Raw genomic sequence first — 18895 nt, 5'->3', positions numbered from 1 at the left:
AGAGAGATATCAGGAAAGAAAAGATCAGTCACCTTTGTAAATGATTGTTCCAAGCCATTTGGTGCAGTTGTTGGGCGATATCGTCGACCTCTTGATGATCCAAGTTTCATTATATTTATATTCTTCTCACTTTTGGGGGGTGGAGGTGGAATAGGTATCACATAATTGTTAATGATGGGAAGTTGGTATGGGGATATTCCAGATGAATAGTCCATTGAATATGTTGGTCTCAACAAACCTTTCTCACCCTGAAATCATGTTTATCTATAGTTAATATTCATACTTTGGCAATAATCAGACTGTAAGGATAAACAACCCATTACAGTTTCTTCTGCCTATTTTATACGTTTATGACACAAATGAGTGGGGTGGCAGGGGTGGCATTGCAAATGCAGGTTCCAGGACTTCTTTATCAAGGAAGAGAATGGTGTTGTAAGAAAGGACTCATAGGCATGTGGGCTTCACCAGTCATTTATCTTTTGGAATAGTAATCTCATCCTGTCCTTTTACCATCTTCAAAGAAATCATCTCCAATCTCCTGATAAGGGTCCTCAAAGAGCCTGGAGAAATTTGGCAGAATGTCTAGCAGAGCCTTTGGAGCTGATTGAGATTATGTCTCCGGAGGATAATGTTATCCCACAGTCAGTATCTTATAGGCTCCAAATTGCCCTCAGCTCCCTTAATGAGTTCCTGGGGGCTTCACAATCAATTCTAGTTCTACAGATGCTTGCTTGCAATTTCCCTTCAAGAGAATCCTAATGGCACTATGGGGCTTTCCGCACTGACAGAGTTGTACTAGTTTCTGCCTAGGTTCGCCTCAGTGAATCCACACTGCAACCGAGCTCAACATTGTTTTGTCTCAGTTCCCCCCCCCCCCCAGAACTGCGACATCCTTGTCGCAGTTATGAACTACACTTTTCTGCCAGAACAAGGTCGATACTGCTTCGAAGCTTCGAAGTGCGGATGCATCGAAACGACACCTCATCTGTTCAACCAATCAGGAGCCGCTTTTGTGGATTGTGCAGAACGGGAGAGTTGTGGCGGGCAGAAAGCACATGTAACTGTAAACTGTAAACTAAAAACTGTAAAAAAAAAGAACGCTCCCGTTTCCCATGGTAACACAAGCTCCAATCACGATCGAGGAGCGAGACAGGCACCAGGATGATCCCGCCCACTTAGCTCGGTTCCAGGGGGCTAAGTAAGTTGCTGTGCGAACAGCCTGGAATCGCCCTCCACTGAAGGGAACCGAGTTGACCTTAGCTCCCTTCTGTAGTGCGGAAAGCCCCTATGAGAGTGTCGGGGCTTTTGCGAGTTCAACAGCCTCCAGTACCTTCTACTCTCCACTAGGGGCTGTTGGCTGGCCTTCGGTTTGTTTCCCCACTCCTCCACAAGAACCCTACTGAGTGATTCAGGACTAGTCAATGTTCTTTCTGAACAGAATGATTTCACAGAAAACAAGGTTTGACCATTGGGAAAATCTGTGGTAACCTCTGGTATACATTTGGAAAAGGCCAGAGTCAAAATACAATGGTAGTTATCAAACAGCTTGACCTATACACCTTCCATGAAAATTTCGTCCTGTATTTTTGGTTACAGTTATCCAGTGGAGAAAAAACGTAATGGGTAATTAGATGTATTTGACTATCATGAATATATTTGATAATAATTCTTTTTACTACTGTGCTTGTATAAAACCGCAAAATCTGACCTCACTGGCAAAAGGATGTGCTGTTTCACATGATGCGAACTTTGGTCTGGAACTGGAAGAAGTCTTGAGAATTAGTTCTGCTGTGGCATTGCTGTAAAGTGGGTGCAGTCGGACTGGATGCTGTATGTTCCCTGGTGCGGTGCTTGGTCGAGGATAGGTAGCCTAGACAATGTAAATAAATGGGGGGAGGGGGGGAACGCTTAACAGCAAGTAGCCAATGACTTTTCTGAAACTTAATTATCACTCATGATTTAGGAGCCCCCTTTCAAAATATAGAGCAACTTATACTCTTTACACTAACTGGGAAAGGAAGAAAATCACATGGGGTACTTTATTTGCTCTGTTGTAGTAACAATATATTGCAACTTCCATACTTAATAACATGCAAAAACAAAGAATACTACTTACGGAAGATCACTGTGAAACAAAGCTGGAGCAGTAGAACATTAATTTTATTCCTAAAAGAGTCAGTAGTTGCGAGAGTACACGACTAATATACAGAGCATCACATTCAAATATTCACTAAGTGTCAAAACTGGCTAGGTGGCTTTCAGCAAGTTACTGTCTTTTAGCTCAAGCTATTTCATAGAGTTATTGTGAGCACCAAATGTGATAGCTCTCTGTATGCTACCCGAGTTGCTGGGAAGAGCAGCAGGATAAAAATGTAACTAACAGATAAATAAAGAGATATAACCTTCCCCCAGAGGAGCAAATGGGAGGCATCACTTTGATTGCAGTTGGAATAAGGATGTGTCTGATGATAGTATAATTGGGCACCTCAATATAGGACTGATCAGTAATGGGACATCTTTTGCCCTACAGGTCCTCATTATATACTCACCAAATGACCTGATTGTCCTCTGTCACCTAATTTGCGGCGTCCAAAATGCCTCTTTGGTGCTGTGGGTGGGTGTGGAGAAAGCAGGAAATTTGTATCTTCTGCTGACCTTCTTGATCGTTCCACCTAGATGAAGGGAAAATTGTTAGTACTAACTGCCTGAGAAAGAGTTGTTGTTAAGAAATGAGGACACTCCCTGTAACCCTTCTGTTGTGAGCAATGTCTGGATAATAACTTTGCCGGGTAATTAAATCAGCATTTTGATCATCAGTCCTCAGAACAGAGCTGAAATTAGCAACTACAACGGAGGACACAGAAAATTTGTTTTAATCATATAATATACTTATGACTTGCCACAAGAAAAATAAAGATTGACTAAATAAAGACTAGCAGAATATGACTAAAAGAGCATAAAGAACACAATAAGAGGAAGATGTGGAAGAAATGTGAACTTAGTGGATGTACCAGTTTACATAATCTGACTTAGCACACATTTTCTAAAATAACTCACATCCAATATATCAGTGTGAGCAGGATGCTGGATGTTTGGATTGGCAGTATGTCATGAGAGTCTGCTGGGTTGGTGCCTTTGGACTAGTCATATCCTCCCACCCTAATCAACCACACAGAGCTGTTGCGAGGACAAAATTGGGGGAAGAAATAATGTTTTCTGAGTTCCTAGGAAATGCATAGAGCATATGCTTGTAAATATACATGTGTGTTTGTACGTTTGAGCACACACATACAAAGCAGGCTTTCAAAGCTCTCTGGAACAGACAAATGAAAAATCTTTACCTTGATTCTTTGAACGCGGTCTTTCTTCATCAAATTTTCAAGTTTTCTTTTTATTTCAACCTGGTGATGACGCTAGTAGGGTAAAAGTCAAATGAAAATCACATTCACAATGAAACTGACTTCTCACACAAAGCAACCGCTAATTCTTCTTACCACTATTTTCTGTCCATGCTAATTCTGTGGGGGAGTTGTCTGAGCTTTCCAACATGGGCCTCAGTTTAGCTGTCAGTTCTACAAGTTGGCTGTTTATGTTAATGGCGTAAATGGCCTTCTTCTGGAACATTTAGGGTTGCAGACTCACATTCAGTCTTGGCTTCCAAAAGCAGCATCAGATAAAAACATATGCTCCAAAAGTGTCTATAGAAATTAATCTTGGGAAGCTGCTTAATTTGCTTCTTGCTTTATTCTCTTTGTGCTGGGTGACACATTATGTCGGGGTCCAAGACTAGATCACTAATTGTAGTTTAGCCTTATGAAACTGGAAGGAGTGTTATTTGGATTGCACGATGATGCTGGGGAAAAGGAACTTTCCCCAATCTGTTTTCCTGATGAACATCTCCACTGCAAGAACAGCCACTACCTTATTTTCCCCACATCAGAACTAATAGCAGCCTAGGGGTGGTTTGGACTGAGGAAATAGCATATGGGGAAAAGATCCCATCCCCTCACTATCCAGCATGCCACCAGAAAACAAATTTGCCATCTGCTGCTTTTTAAGCCTAAACCTCATTTACATCAGAAGAATCCAATCACAAATCCCTAACATGACATATAGATTGACTCTACCAATTAGGGCTGCCAACTTTAAATTGGGAAATTTCTGAATATTTATGGGTGAAACCTGAGGAGGAGCTTAAGTAGGGTATTATTCCATAGAACCCACCCTCTAAAGCAGCCATTTTATCTGGCAGAATGGGCATCTGTAGCCTGGAGATCACTTAAATTCCACATCTCTGTACCCCGCCTGGATAGGGTTGTCAGGTTGCATCCTGGACCCTTCAGGAGCATTTGGCAGATGAGAACAGGTTTGTCAGCACCACACCAGAATGTGATGTCATATCTGGCCAAAACAGAAGTGATATCATGGCATGGGAATGTTCTATGATTTGCAAAAACTCAATAATTAACCTATGGAGTTTCAGCAACATAGTCCCTTCCAACATAGTGCTGCTAAGTCTCCTGCTATCATGGGTGGCTGCCAGAGGAACAGCCCCTTCTTTCCCCTTCATTGCTCTATGCCTCAGCAGAATAAAAAAAAAATTAAACCCACTTTGGCAACATACGTGCCACAGTGTCACTTCCGGGGAGACCTCAAAAATGATAGCTCTAAAAATTGCAAGAAATAATAGTTTTCCTAAACAAGCGATTCCAATTCCAAACAATGGTTTTCATTTGCAGACAAGTGGGTCAGGTTGCCATCCTAGGAAGAGTTACATCTTTCTAAGTGGTAATGGATTTAATTCAATGGATCTAAAAAGGTGTAAGTCTTCTTAGGATGTCACTGATAATTGAATAAATAATAATTTGTGCTAAGTAATTAAGTCAGTACAAAGGATTCATTGGGATGGGGAAGATTTGGGTGTAGTGAATAAGTTTTACAAATGCTCCATCATAGGCCTGAGGTCCTGCAAAACCTCTTGAAAAAAAATTTGTTGAAGATTGGGGACAGTGATTTTAATTGAACAATTCACAGGACTGGTTCATCCCGTCAAAATCCCTCAAAATGTCAACTTGTGAAGGCAAATAAGCATCATATACAAAATAAGCAATGTAAATCTTCTTAAACACAAGAGGATGCCTTAATGGAAGATAGTTTGCGTCTAAACATTTAGAAGGGGAATCCCTGTTTTTTTTAAAGAGATAAAAGGATGGCAGAAAACACTGTCTAAAGAAATTTTGGACCTTTGCTGGACAGTTGTTGTTTTTTAAGTACCTAGATAGGGATGCCAAGCCATGATCTTGAAACCATAAGAGCATTTGGGGACAAGGAAAGGACTTGCCACTTTCCTCTTCTGTCCTTAAACACATTTTCATATGACATACTGCAAGTGTTTCTGTTGTGAAATGTATCACTTGTGGATGTTGCTATGGTAGCAGAAGCCAGAAAAAAACACTGGAGTCAAACATACATTCCAACTTATCCCTGTTTCCTGATAGTGAGGACTTCAGTCTCTGTGTGGCTCAGGTACTTCTCAGCCATGATTCCATAATTCTAAGACAGTTGGCCTCAACTGCTAGCTACTCCATACTCAAGTGAGAGACACACTCCATGAATATGAGTACTAATGGCCAGCATAGCATATTAGAGAAATCCTTGTAAAAATGGCTTTTTGCGGTCTCTCCTGATTGATATAGCAGAGGTAGCAGTGACTAATGTTTAATGGGGGAGAACAATCTCACAAAGTAAAGAAGGCAGGCTACAATCCACGTTCACAGGGGGGGAAAGAATGTGGCCTACCTCCAACCATGTTTCCACTTTCTGTGTGACTGAGATAGTGTCTGTTTGCTGTCCTTGCTCAATCCTTACATCTATGCTTTTCTTAGTTCTCAATGGTTTTCCATGACCTTTGTTGTTTCGGGCAGAAATTAGCATTTCTCTGATGGGCTGAGACTGGTTCTTGAGTACACTGCTGGGACATGACCTCCTGCTACTGTGCCCTCAGGAGATGGACTGTGTAGAACCTAGTGACTGTAGGGACCCTTACATTCTGAGATGCCGCCAGGTTACTAGTTCTGGACAAGTACAGAACTTGTCAAGAACAACTATTACTCTTCAACTTTCCTTCTCCCTTAACTTCCTTCCCCTTCATCATGAGATTATTGCAGAAAGTATTGTTCTTATTACTTTATTATTTCTATGGCTTTTCATGGCAAATAAACAAATAAATGGCAAATAATTTAATCTGTCCCTTATAATTTACTTTAGATTATCACAGGATTGTTGTAAGGATAAAGTGGAATAGGAGATAATGTTGTAAACCACTCTGAGGAGAGAAGTGCAGCATATGGACCATATAAATAACTATACCATCATATTAAATGAATTGCCCTAATTCTGTCCTCACCATCCTAACACAAATTAGAATTTCTTCTGCTCTGTACTTTAGCAAGCTCAAACAATTTGAGTGATTAAGGGAAGGTAAAGTCAGATATCCTTCCACTTTTGACATACAAGACTGTTCTTTAACATTAATATCAACCTTCTTTTCCTCTTCGGTGACCCAGATTAGTTTTCAAGCGCTCACTAATCATGCTAATGCAAGAAGTTAAAGAAGTTAAAATGCCTTGTTGATTAACTCAAACTCATCCAGACTTCCTATCACCTATATCAGTGACCAAAAACATGAAAGCCAAGGAAAAAAATGAAAAGGGGGGGGGGAGGGAAGGATGTTTTTTGATGGAAAAATTGGGCATTTGAGAAGTTATATTCATTACAAATCATACAGAATAAATTTGTGCATATGTTGTTGGGAGTACCTGATTCAACTCCATCAGTTATTGTCTGATCAGAGGTATCTTTATCCCAATAGTGATGTTAGATCATAAAACTGCGATTAATTTTTGGCTGAAGATCTTCGTCATCAATTTTTGCAATTTGCATTAACTTGCAAGGCAAGTCGTGACTCTCCCAGATACTGTCTTTAGTGGCTAAATTTAGGATTTTCAGAAGAATATCTAAGGAGTTTTGATCACCATATAGCCTCTATGGAAAAAAGGAGATTTAGCTTTCTGTAAGTATTTGAAGGGCTGTCACTTAGAGGAAGACAGGGAGCTGTTCCTGTTGGCAGCAGACAATAGGACTCATGACAGTGGGCTTAAATTACAAGTAGAAAGGTTCCAAATGAATATTAGGGAAAAAATGCAATAAGAGTTGTGTAACAGTGGAATCAGCTACCTAGGAAGGTGGTGAGCTTCCCCTCATTGGCAGTCTTTTAGTAGGACTGGACAAACATTTGTCTGTGATGCTCTAGGCCACTGGTAGCGAACCTATAGCATGGGTGCCAAAGGTGGCACTCAGAGCCCTCTCTGTGGGCACGTGCAAACAGTCACCCTCCCCCCACACACATCTAGGCTGGCCTGGGCCGCTGGGCTCAATTATTAGCATTAAACCTAAGACCAAGTTTTGGGGAAGCACTGTAGGTAACCCTGCTAAGAGCTGTTAAACCTCACTGATTTTCATGCGAAGAACTAAAGTGTGATCCTTTACCTGGGAGTAAGCTCGGTTGCTGGCAATTGGACTTGCTTCTGAGTAAACCCTCCTAGGGTTGTGATTCACCCGTTGGAAGAGTTGCATGGTTGCTTCAAAGCAAAGCCACTGACTACCACCAAGCTTACTCCCGGAGCCAACTGCTTTTTCTAAACTAAAACCTCAGTATTCAGGTTAAATTGCCGTGTTGGCACTTTGCGATAAATAAGTGGGTTTTGGGTTGCAATTTGGGCACTTGGTCTCGAAAAGGTTCGCCACCACTGCTCTAGGCTGATCCTGCATTGAACAGGGGGTTAGACTAAGTGGCCGGTTTGGCCTTTCCCAGCTCTATGGTTCTAGTGGTTTAATTGAACGGAGACTACTGGATATGTTCAAGTAGATTTCAGGTTACTTAGTACCCTGAGCTCAGCTTCTTTGTACAAGGAATTCCTTTCTCTCCCCTTAACTGTTCTGACATACCTTGATGATCTGGTGATTGCTGAGAACAGAAAGGCATTTACTAAATCTTGCACAGACATTTTACGACTCAGTAGTGAAGGATTATTATAATAGGACTCTGATAAAAGCGTTTGCTCTTGCGACTATAGATCTAACAAAGATTTGACTCATGCAATTTTTTACTGCTCAAGGTTTACAGCAAATCATGAAAAATATTTTGGAAATACTGTGGGTAACAGTTATCAGGGAGCTCAGATCTGAATGAATCTTTAATTGGATAACATTGCAAATGGTAAAGTTTATTGCTATGGCTGCTAAGTTAAAATGTCTTAATATGAGCTCTATTGATGAATTGTTTTAGTATGATAAGTAGCTTATTATTATGGAAGATACGAAATTAATATGTTATTATAGTTGTGAATTTTATATTGTGTTTGGCAATGTAACTATATTAGTTTCTGTTTATGCTTTGATTTTATGATTTTGAGTTTGTTGTTTGTTGTGACTTTGATTCAGTGCAATAACAGTATTTAATTTGGTTTGTTGGAAAAATTGGGGGCACACTGAAACACCACCACCACCACCCCGCAAAACACTTTTTTTGAGTGAAAAAAACCCCCTTGTCTTAAAAAGTATTTATTTTGTTCCAAATGTATAGCATGAAAAAGACTGAGAGGTTTCCATTGACAAAGTTAGGAAACTAGTATGGGGAAAAACTTTGACCCCCCCCCCCCCTTTGGAAAGCATGAAATGAAATACATAGTTTTATTCAAAATGTGCAGCATATTTTTAAATTTGATTTTTGTTTATATCATCGACACAATATTTTCAAGAACTTAATAAAAATAATTTTGGAAACATCTGCCCATAGGCGCAACTAAGGCACAGGCTCCAACACTGTTATGATTCTACACAAACTGTACACAAAAAGCAAGCACCCACCCCATCACTGCAATCATGCCCATGAGGCCCGAACCAACTCAGGATTTCATATACAGGTGAAATCAATTACCTCCTTCTCCTGTGGCAGCCAAGTCCCTTCTCCAGCACCCAATTCCATCCCCACCACACAACCCTACAAAAGAAAACTGGCCAGGACACCCCAGAAAGTCACAGATTACAGTGAGTGGCATGGGAATCTGTTTGACAGTTCCTAGCTATAAAGACTATAACTAGCCTGATCTGTAGTGGCATGGAGGGGGGAGAGAATGGTCTTTCTGCCTGGAATGCTGCTCTGTCTGACCTGGCAGAACATTGCCATTTTCTTATTTTCTCATTAAAATCATTTTAAAAAGAAATTTATTTTTTCTGCTGGTTTCTTAGGATGATCTGAAACCAGAGTACATGGGCAAAATATATATACTTAAGAGTGGGCAGTGGTTGGAGGGATTGGTGAGAGCTGAGGCCATCATGCAAGCAGTAATAGCACCAGTGATAGTGGGCATCTGCAGCACTGAGGGCAAGGGGTCCTGCTGCCTCATCATAGTGTGGGACCACTCCCTCTGCTATCCTCAACCTAAACAGCATCATTTGCTGCTGCCTGCCCTTCCTCATCCAGGCAACTTTCAAGGCAGGGACAATCAACAAAGGTGCTAGAGGAGACCAGGAAAATGGCCAATGCTCTGGGAAGCCAGGAAACAGCCCAAGGGCCCGGAGAGGAGGGAGCCACCATCAGTTAGTCCACTCCATCTCCCCTCATTAGGTGATCATCTGAGACCCTGGGGCCCAACAACCTAGGTCTATGTCCTCTTGTGCTGAGTTAGGAGGAGATGAGGTTCAGTGATGGGGAGAAGAGTCGAAGTGTCGAGGCCACTGAGCCAGGGAGCAAGAAAGGTGTGGTGACGTGGTCCAGGAGCAGAATGCTCCCTTTCTCCCACTCCAGGACACTTTCCCCTGAGGTTCACAGCTGATGCTGAGGACCCCCTCCATGCTCCAACCTCAAGACAAGCAGCCACATCAGTTGTTCTGAGGATACTGGGTATCATGGAGTCCTTGGGGCCAACAACTGAAGATAAGACCATACAGTGGGCATATTCAACATCTTTGGAAGGCAGTGGAATAGGAGCAGTGGTCAGTGAGGAGGGTGCAGGTTGAAGAGGCAAGCAGCATCCTCTGGAAGAAGGTGGTGCACCCACTGGTGTCCTGGGTGATGCAGAGAACTCTGGTCTTTTGCCTGGGTGCCATGAACAGGACTGATGGGTGACTCAGTCCACCTCCCACCCTCTCTTCCAAGTGGGCAACAACTGAAGAGGAATGGGTCAAGACTCATTGCAAACGGAGAGAAGCCTTATCCAGTGGTCAGTAGTGAATGGAAGGATGGCACAATCTGTGATGGCATCTGCTGGACATCTGGACGGATTGCTTGCAGTCGTGAGGGGTTTCAATGAAGGTCACACATGCATCAAGAGGCTGCTGAGGAACCTGGAGGCCCTTTATGCCTCAGCATGATACCTAAGCAAACCACTTTCTGCTGTGCCACTAGCAGGAGTGGCAGGAGAGTGGCCTGGGGTTGCCCTCAGCAGCATGGGTGTCTTGCTTGGATGTGCAGCCACTAATGATCAAAGGACATCTGTGACTACATCTCCCCTTATCCTTCCAAGGTGAGAGTGTCCATTGCTCCATGTGGGGTGAAACTTAAGTTGAGGTGTCCACAACTCTGAGAGCTGCTCAGGGACTTTTGACAGGATTCAGTCCCCTTAATGTGGGTGAGGGGTTGCTGCAGATATACAGCCAGCATGTCTGGCTATGCCCCTTCCCATACCTAGATTGTGGTGGGTGTTGGTTCAGCCCGCCCTATCCATCATAGCCCTACCACCTAACCGCAACACCTGGATGGGGTGCTAGGGCATGGTTGCTGAGGTCACTAACATGTCTATGGCCACTGAAACCCAGCTATAGCCTCTTTTTGCTGCTGACCCCTGCCTAATCAAACCCCTTAGGGAGAAGACCAGTGGTGCCACAATTACTGCTGCCGGCTGCCACAGCACAGGCAATCCTCAGGACTGCTCTAAGTTGTGGTTCTTTTTTAAAAATGTATTTTATGCATTTTATCTGCATTGTGAGCCACCTTGAGATCCATAAGGACAAAAAGTGGCAAAAATGTTTTTCAAAACATTAAATAAATAAATGTAGACATACTTCCATGTCAAGGACTTTGTGGAATATGGCCTGAGCCAAACAGTCCTGGATATACTTCTGGTGATCCTTCTTCATCATGTTTAACTGATAGTCTTTCTCAGATATTATCCTTCCACTTTTTGAGATCTGCAACAAAAATAATAAGGATGATAATGATAATTTTGATTCATTACAGAGGAGGAGAGAATCAGGGATAAGAGAGCTTTAATAAATATATAATTTTTGCCAATAATGAAAACTGTCACAGGTCCATTTTCAATAATGAAAACTGTCACAGTTATTGGCAATACGCCAAACAAAACAAAAACGTCTTTCCCATTGGCAGAAGGCAACAATAGAGTGATTCAGGCACATCTCCCTGAGGAGGAAGCTCCAAGGTTCTGGTGCCAGGATTGAAAAGGACCTCTCTTAGACTGCTACCATTTTAGCCTCAGATGGCATGGGCATCCAATGCAGGGCCTCTGAAAGTGATTGGAGTGGAAGGGCAGGGCCACATGAGAGAAGACAATCCTTAAGGTATGCTGCTCCCAAGATGTATAGGGCTTTAAAGGTCAACACCAACATCTTGAATTGTGCTGGAAGCAAACTAGGAACCAGTGTACATGGAACAAGACTGCAGTGACATAGTCCCCATGACTCACTCCAGTCAACATTCTGGACAAAGCAATCTGTATCAATTGTAGCTTCCAGACAATCTCCAATGGCAGGACGCATGCAGTGTGTAGAAGTAATCTAATATAGCTCTTACCAGGGCATACACCACAGCAACAAGATCTTGTTTTGTCCAGGAAGGACTAAAGCAGTGAAAAACACCCTGGCAACTACAAACACCTGAGGTCCAATTTCAGAAGCTACAAATCTGCTTCATTAGGGAAACTGTAACTCCACCTAGAACGGGAGATATCCCATTTCCTGGATCAAACCTTCCCCTGACCAGTAGCACTTCCCTTTTGTCAAGATTAAGCTTCTGTTTGTTAGCCTTTATCCATTCACAAACTGCCACCAGTTCACAGTTTCTAGTCTGCTGGGATCTGTCAGAAGCGTGTGATAGAGCTAAGTGTCTTGTCATATTGGTGGCAGCCCAGATCTCAGAAAGATGAGTCCCAGAGGCTTTATGTAGATGTTTAAAAGCACAGTGGACAAGATGTAACCTTATAGAACCCAACAGGACAAATACCAGGGAGCAGTACAACAGTCCCCCAGCATCACACTGAAACCTTTGAGATTGGACTAAGCCCATAACAGAACAGTGAACCTCTCAGTCCCAACCCTGAATGGCAGTCCAGAAGGATACCCCGATCAATGATATTAAAAGCTGCCAAGAGGGTAGCCTCTCCCCACTAATCTCCTGGTGCAGGTCATCCACCAGTGATATAGTCTGTTTTAGTTCCATAAACAGGCCTGGAACTAGATTGAAATAAATCCAAACAATGCACTTCATTTAGGAATCCCTGAAGTTGCCCAATCACAACTCATTCAATCACCCTTGCTTATAAATAGCACATTTGAGACTGGACAGTATCTATTCAATCCCAGAGCAAGTTTCTTTAGAAGCGAATGTGCCACTGCCCAGTTCAAGGCATGGGTGATCCCCTCTCTCTCAGAGAGGCATTTACTATCCTCTGGATCCAGTGTGACAGCCCACCCGCTGGCAAATTTAAGCAGCCAGGAGTTGAAAGGGTTGTACAAACAGGTGGTAGTTCTCAAACCTCCAAGGATCCTGTCCATATTCTCAAACTAAACAAGCTGAAAGTTATCCCATGTACAAAACAGCACCCTGGGATCATCCAATCTCATCACTGCTAATGTAGAATCATAATATATAATTATGAAAGGTATGCATATATATAGTTTGCCACTTATTCTTATAAAATGCACTGAAGTAGAAGCCATTCCCAGTCACGGCTCTGTGTACTTTAACAAGCCAAACACATGTGCACCTTTTGCACCCATGTGTCATGCATCAGATCTGTCATTAGGAGAACATCTGGCATGGCAGTCCAAACACAATAATAGTATATTCCACAAAAATATAGTGCTACTCAGATCTTTCATGACTGAGACCTTGCCTATACTTGACAGGACACACATGACAGAAGTCCTATCACATTGTAGTTCTGTCTGGGCAGAATTCTGAAAGTTTCACCATCAACCAAAATGCAGAAAAAGCTGAAGTGAACAGAAACCTTTCATAGATATAGATTATAGACCTTCTGGCTGCCTTTCCCTACCCTTTTATTATCTCTACCTATTTCTCTCCTAAATTGCTAATTTTCCACTAGTAACCAGTACAGAAAATTAGCTCCTAAGGAAAGAGTAACAAACTAAATCAGAGGTAGGGTTAGGGTATGGCTAGCCACACTGAGTGCAGTCTCACCAGCAAAACTAACACCTTCAAGAGTCACCTCAGTTAACTTGGTAGAGAATCAGCCCAGCACACCAAGAAAAATGATATGGGGTAGCACTATTTTACGGCCCTGGCCCCTGCCTGGTGGAATGCTCTTCCTCCAACTGTCCGGGCCCTGCGGGACCTACATGAGTTCCGCAGGGCCTGTAAGACTGAGTTATTCCGCCGGAGACGCTTTGGGGGGAGGCCAGAGGCTGGCTGATAGGTGCCCATTAACAACTAAGATCCGCTGTTCCCCTCTCAGGGGAGTTGAGGAGTTAATGGCTAAACGCCATCTGTTTTAACTGACTATGAATTAGGAGCGCTGCTTTTAACTGATATGAATTTTAGTATTTTATTTTGTTATCCGCTTTTTATTGTGATGTAAACCGCCCTGAGCCCTTTGGGGGAGGGCGGTATAAAAGTGGAACTAATAAATAAATAAATAAATAAAAAATATGTACTAGGAATTACGTAAGGCATACAGGGACTTCTTTCTCATTATGGCATGCAACCTTTCTCCTCAAGAGCAGCTTTTTGGGGTGAGCTAGCAGTGCAAACTTCAATCTTTACATGTTCCTTTGCATCACAGCTCAAAGTTTCACCCTTTTACCTTTATATGCAGAGCAGTAGCAATCCAATTAGCAATGAGGAACATGCAAAAGCAAGCTTTATAAGCCACACAAAAATAAGCAATGCCTAAAAAGGTACATAACACAAGCAAATAGCTACATAACAGACTGTTTCATGACAACCATGTGCAGCAATGATTTAATGTAAGTCTTCCGTAGCCAAGCCTTATACTCACATAATGAGTGTGTGCAAATCTAATCAATCTACATCACTAAAAGGTCTCTAGTAACATGAAAATGGGTTAGTGCTATACTATTGATAGTAAGCCATGTTTATTACAATGGAGAAAAGGACGAATTTCCATTAATATTTCCTCATCAGTCATTCCTAATGTTAGAGGTATCTTGAGCATGGAACAGTCTTATTTTGCTTTAAATGTCACCGGAAAATGCTAACTGGCTCATTAGGTGACATGATTCTCTTCTAAATAGCTTGTATTAAAATGTTTCAGGTCCAAGAAATCTGCTCTTCCATAGTATAAGATTACCCCTTGGATTCTCATTTATCCAAATTTCTTTCTCCATCAATAGGTGAAATCCACAGCTTCATATCCATCAATAGGAATATTGCTTACCTACAGGAAACCTACAGACTATGTCCCAGTGAGCAGAAAAACTTCTTTCTTTCTTATAATGTCCAGTTGCCAGCCCCCTATGGCCATCAGGTGATAATGTGACATCACTTCTAAGATAAACTAGAAGCAATATCTGTCCTCTTTAAGAATCATTAAAAAATATGTTTCACTACACTGTTCTGGAAATCCCTAGAGAGGTGTAATATTTATGGGTTTTCCCAGAAGTGGCATCATGTCTGTAGCCACCCCCCACCCCCAGTTACCCACCCCAGTCTTTTTTCAGGCTGGACCTAGCAACTCCATGACACCTTGCCAAGTTGTTTAATATGGACACATGCATTAAACGCAAAAAGGTTTTGCATTCTCCATTATTTAATAGTATTTTCTGTCAATAAAAAGGAAGGAAACCTTTCATAACATTAATTAACTAAGCAGGATTTGCTTATATGAAAAAGTACAATTATTCCAGTTTGAGATTTCTATGACTTCAAATAAGGAGGAAAAAGAGAGAGAGGCAGCATTACTAATGAGTAAAGAGTGGCTAGGGAGGAAAGATGGAAAACAGCCTAACCTTAACTTACTTGTCACATAGGCTCATAGCACAGGTTTTTTTAACCGTAATGTGGCCAGTTAACATTTTTAGAACCAAAAGGAAGTGATGAATATTACACAGCAAAAATATTCCTCTAGTGCATAGTACAAGCTTTTACAGATATGAATATGCAAAATGAATCAACTCCTGTTCTTAGAAAGTGGTTTGGAGTCTCTCCTAATTTTCCAGGGACTCCAGGAACAGGAATAAAAAGATAGAAAACAGAAGGGAGAAGGAGCCAATAGGAAAACAACAAACAGTAGCTGTGATACCTCTGCAGGGTCCTGTGGGCAGGAAAGAAGGTCCCCCATATGCATTAGAGGTAGAACAAGAAAGGGAGAGAAAAGTAAGAGTCTAAGAGGAGAAGGAATAGGGTGAAAATAATCCACTTCCCTCTGTCTAAAGCCAAGATGCCTATTGTTTGCCTCAACCCATCTTGTCCTCACACTGAGTGGCCAGGTAGTTAAGGGGTCTGATTATATTGAGGTCTGATTATATTGATTCATTCTTGATCTTAACATATATTACTTCCTTTCTAGTTCATTTGCTTATATGAGAAAATACAATTATTCCAGTTTGAGATTTCTATGACTTCAAATAAGGAGGAAAAAAAGAGAGAGGCAGCATTACTAATAAGTAAAGAATGGCTAGGGAGGAAAGATGGTATTAACTTATTGTCGAAGGCTTTCACGGCCGGAATCACTTGGGTGCTGTGTGGTTTCCGGGCTGTATGGCCGTGTTCTAGCAGCATTCTCTCCTGACGTTTCGCCTGCATCTGTGGCTGGCATCTTCAGAGGATCTGATGTGGGAAAGCAAGTGGAGTATATATCTGTTGGAGTGTCCATCAGATCCAGTGACCTTGCTATCTACAGGGTTACTCCCAGGCTATAGTCTTCATTGTTACTCATACTTCTATTCAGACGCCCTCAACTATTGACCTGGTTGCCGCCTTTGTTACTCACAGACAAGGTTTCCTCACCCACCCTGGACACTCCAACAGATATATACTCCACTTGCTTTCCCACATTAGATCCTCTGAAGATGCCAGCCACAGATGCAGGCGAAACGTCAGGAGAGAATGCTGCTAGAACACGGCCATACAGCCCGGAAACCACACAGCACCCAAATGGTATTAACTTAGTTGTCATACCTTAACTTCATGTCTCTATTCTCTGAATTTTATAGAAATGATTCCTTTGAGTGACTCATGACCGATCATATATGAGTACCCTGATGTTGATTGAGACCAGGAATGTCACATCTCTTTGCTTTAGGAGTTTTAATGGTCTCAAATTATCCGTAAACACTACACATAACAGATTTTTCACTTCTATTTGTAAATTCCAGTCAGGTTGCTGCTTAGTGGTTAAATGAGACTTCCTGCAAAGAAGCGGCCACCATTGCAGGCCGGGAAGAGGTATGTTTGGTTTCATACATCAGAAGACAAAATATAGCCCCTGCCTCTGCCCCCGCCGACAATCAGCAACTATTGCCTTATAAGTGTTCCAATAGAATGTTTGCCTCTCTGATCCATGGCCAAGAAGGTGCATGTTTGTATATGTGTTTGTGTGTGTGAACTGTTGTCAAGTTGCAGCCCAGTTAGGTAACTCCACTTATGGTAACTCAGCAAGTTTCCAAGGCAAGAGACTACAGAGGTGGTTGGCCATTGCCTTCCTCTGCATAAAGATCTGGTATTCCTTGGTGGTCTCCCATCTAAGGACTAACTAGGGTTTACTCTGCTTAGCTTCCAAGATCTGATAAGACCTGGACATCCAGTCAGAAGATCCAGTGAAATAATTGTTGGAAATAAGGTACAAAAATGTCTACAGGGACAAAGCTGCTCAGTGGGAATATGCATGAAATGTATTTGAAGGTATCCAATGAGACCAGCTATTCAACTACTCTCTCGCTTTTCTGCCCCTCAAGTTTCTCTTGTTCCATATAATTGTCAAAAACAGACAGTAAGGTGCCAGAGTAATAGTCATTTCCAAGAATTTCCAGAAATACCTGAATATCATTACTTTTTAATGACAGAACTAGTTTGATACGGCACCTGTATTCACCTGACTCTGGTTTCATGTCACCATTGTGTTATCAATTAGATTCAGCAATATAAAATCTCTAAAGCCAAAATAAAATGATACCTATGCTTCCTCTTGAATTTTTGGCTTCAACGTGTAGGAAAAAATAGCACCTAGAAGCAGCAAAGGAGACTTCTGTGGAATGTGTTTTACCCCATTTTCCTTCTTATCCTTACAACAACAACTCTGTGAAGTTAGGCTGAGAAACAGTGACTGCTCAAGGTCATATACGAAGCTTCCATGGCAGAGCAGAAATTAAAACCTGTGTTTCTCAGACCATAATCCAGTGGTGGGATCCAAAAATTTTAGTAGCAGGTTCCCACGGTGGTGGGATTCAAACAGTGGCGTAGCGCCAATGGGGCTGGGCGGGGCACTACGGGGGTGTGGCAAGGCATTTCGGGGATGGGGCATTGCTGGGCGGGGCTGTGGCAAGAATGCAGCCGCTGCACCGGTCCTTGGGTGGGAAACGAATGCACACAGGCACAGGCTGCCACGCACGCCGGTGCACCTCCTGCTAGACTTCTTCAAGTTCTGCGCGCTATTGCTGAGGAGTGGAGGAGGGGCGTAATTAAGGCAAAAATCATGTGGCAAAATCACCAATTAGTAACCCCCTCTCAGCACACACAAGTAATTAGTAACCTACTCTCGGGAACCTGTGAGAACCTGCTGGATCCCACCTCTGCCATAATCTAACCATTACACTTCACACCACACACATACAAACACAGGTTTAGAACTAGAAAAGTTTGCCTACAGAATTTACTCTTACTCCCATGTTGATTCACTGCAGATGGCCAAGCTAGATTATAAAGCACTTCTACTAACCAGTTTTACACATGTTTTTTGCAGAATCTCAGTTACTTTGCTTGCAGTCTTATGGCAAACTATTCATTCTTTTCAGTTTCACAGTTAAATACCTTCTCTATCACCAGCCTCCCTCTTTAAATCAAAGTCCATTGTTAAAAAGAAACCAGGGAAAATATGCAAAGAAATACCATGCCCTCAGGGGACACTGTATATCACACTACACAGCCACATTAATTGGTTAAAACTGAGCTGTCATAAAGAGTGATGACAGTTTTGAGTAACCTGATAAAAGCTTAATACTACATGTCTCAAATCAAGAGAACATCATGGTATCCACAAATATGCTGCTAGGCTTGCTTCGTGTAGCAAATCTATTTTGAGTAGTAAATAAAATTATCCCCAAAGGCTCAAATTGTTTTGTTTGTTTCTTAGGCATCGGTAAAATTGTCACAGCATTAGTTCTATCTAGGGGCACTGAAAAGAAACTTTTGTATACCTACCAGCCCTGTTCTCTTCAGGTGACGTCTAATCCTGGTGTTGCTGAAATAGCCTGCCAGGTGCTTATCTGTTAGGCTGTTGTAGTTTGCAAGGAATCTGAAACCAATGAAGTCCCAATAAAAGCAGAGTTAGTACCAAGAAAATGTTCTTGAAAAAAACCCCAACAGTTGCCAAATAATAAATATCTAAACTACAATATT

At 42.0% G+C, this 18895-nt stretch overlaps 1 protein-coding gene across 3 annotated transcripts in view; it reads right to left on the bottom strand.

Moving 5' to 3' along the window:
* ERICH3 (glutamate rich 3) overlaps nt 1–18895 on the bottom strand; it is a 79784-nt gene that overhangs the window by 43389 nt on the left and 17500 nt on the right. For all 3 annotated transcript variants that reach the window (XM_048496481.1, XM_048496480.1, XM_048496482.1), the window contains exons 2-7: nt 18698–18791; nt 11125–11250; nt 3342–3413; nt 2550–2672; nt 1709–1870; nt 33–248 (exon numbers count right to left, since the gene is read on the bottom strand). In XM_048496481.1, the coding sequence (XP_048352438.1) occupies nt 33–248; nt 1709–1870; nt 2550–2672; nt 3342–3413; nt 11125–11250; nt 18698–18791 (793 nt within the window). The remainder of the gene's footprint in view (nt 1–32; nt 249–1708; nt 1871–2549; nt 2673–3341; nt 3414–11124; nt 11251–18697; nt 18792–18895) is intronic.

This window comes from Sphaerodactylus townsendi, linkage group LG05, assembly GCF_021028975.2.
Source record: "Sphaerodactylus townsendi isolate TG3544 linkage group LG05, MPM_Stown_v2.3, whole genome shotgun sequence".
Taxonomy (NCBI): Eukaryota; Metazoa; Chordata; class Lepidosauria; order Squamata; family Sphaerodactylidae; genus Sphaerodactylus; species Sphaerodactylus townsendi.
The sequence above is the reverse complement of the archived record's forward strand: the minus strand, read 5'-3'. Positions and strand labels throughout refer to the sequence as shown.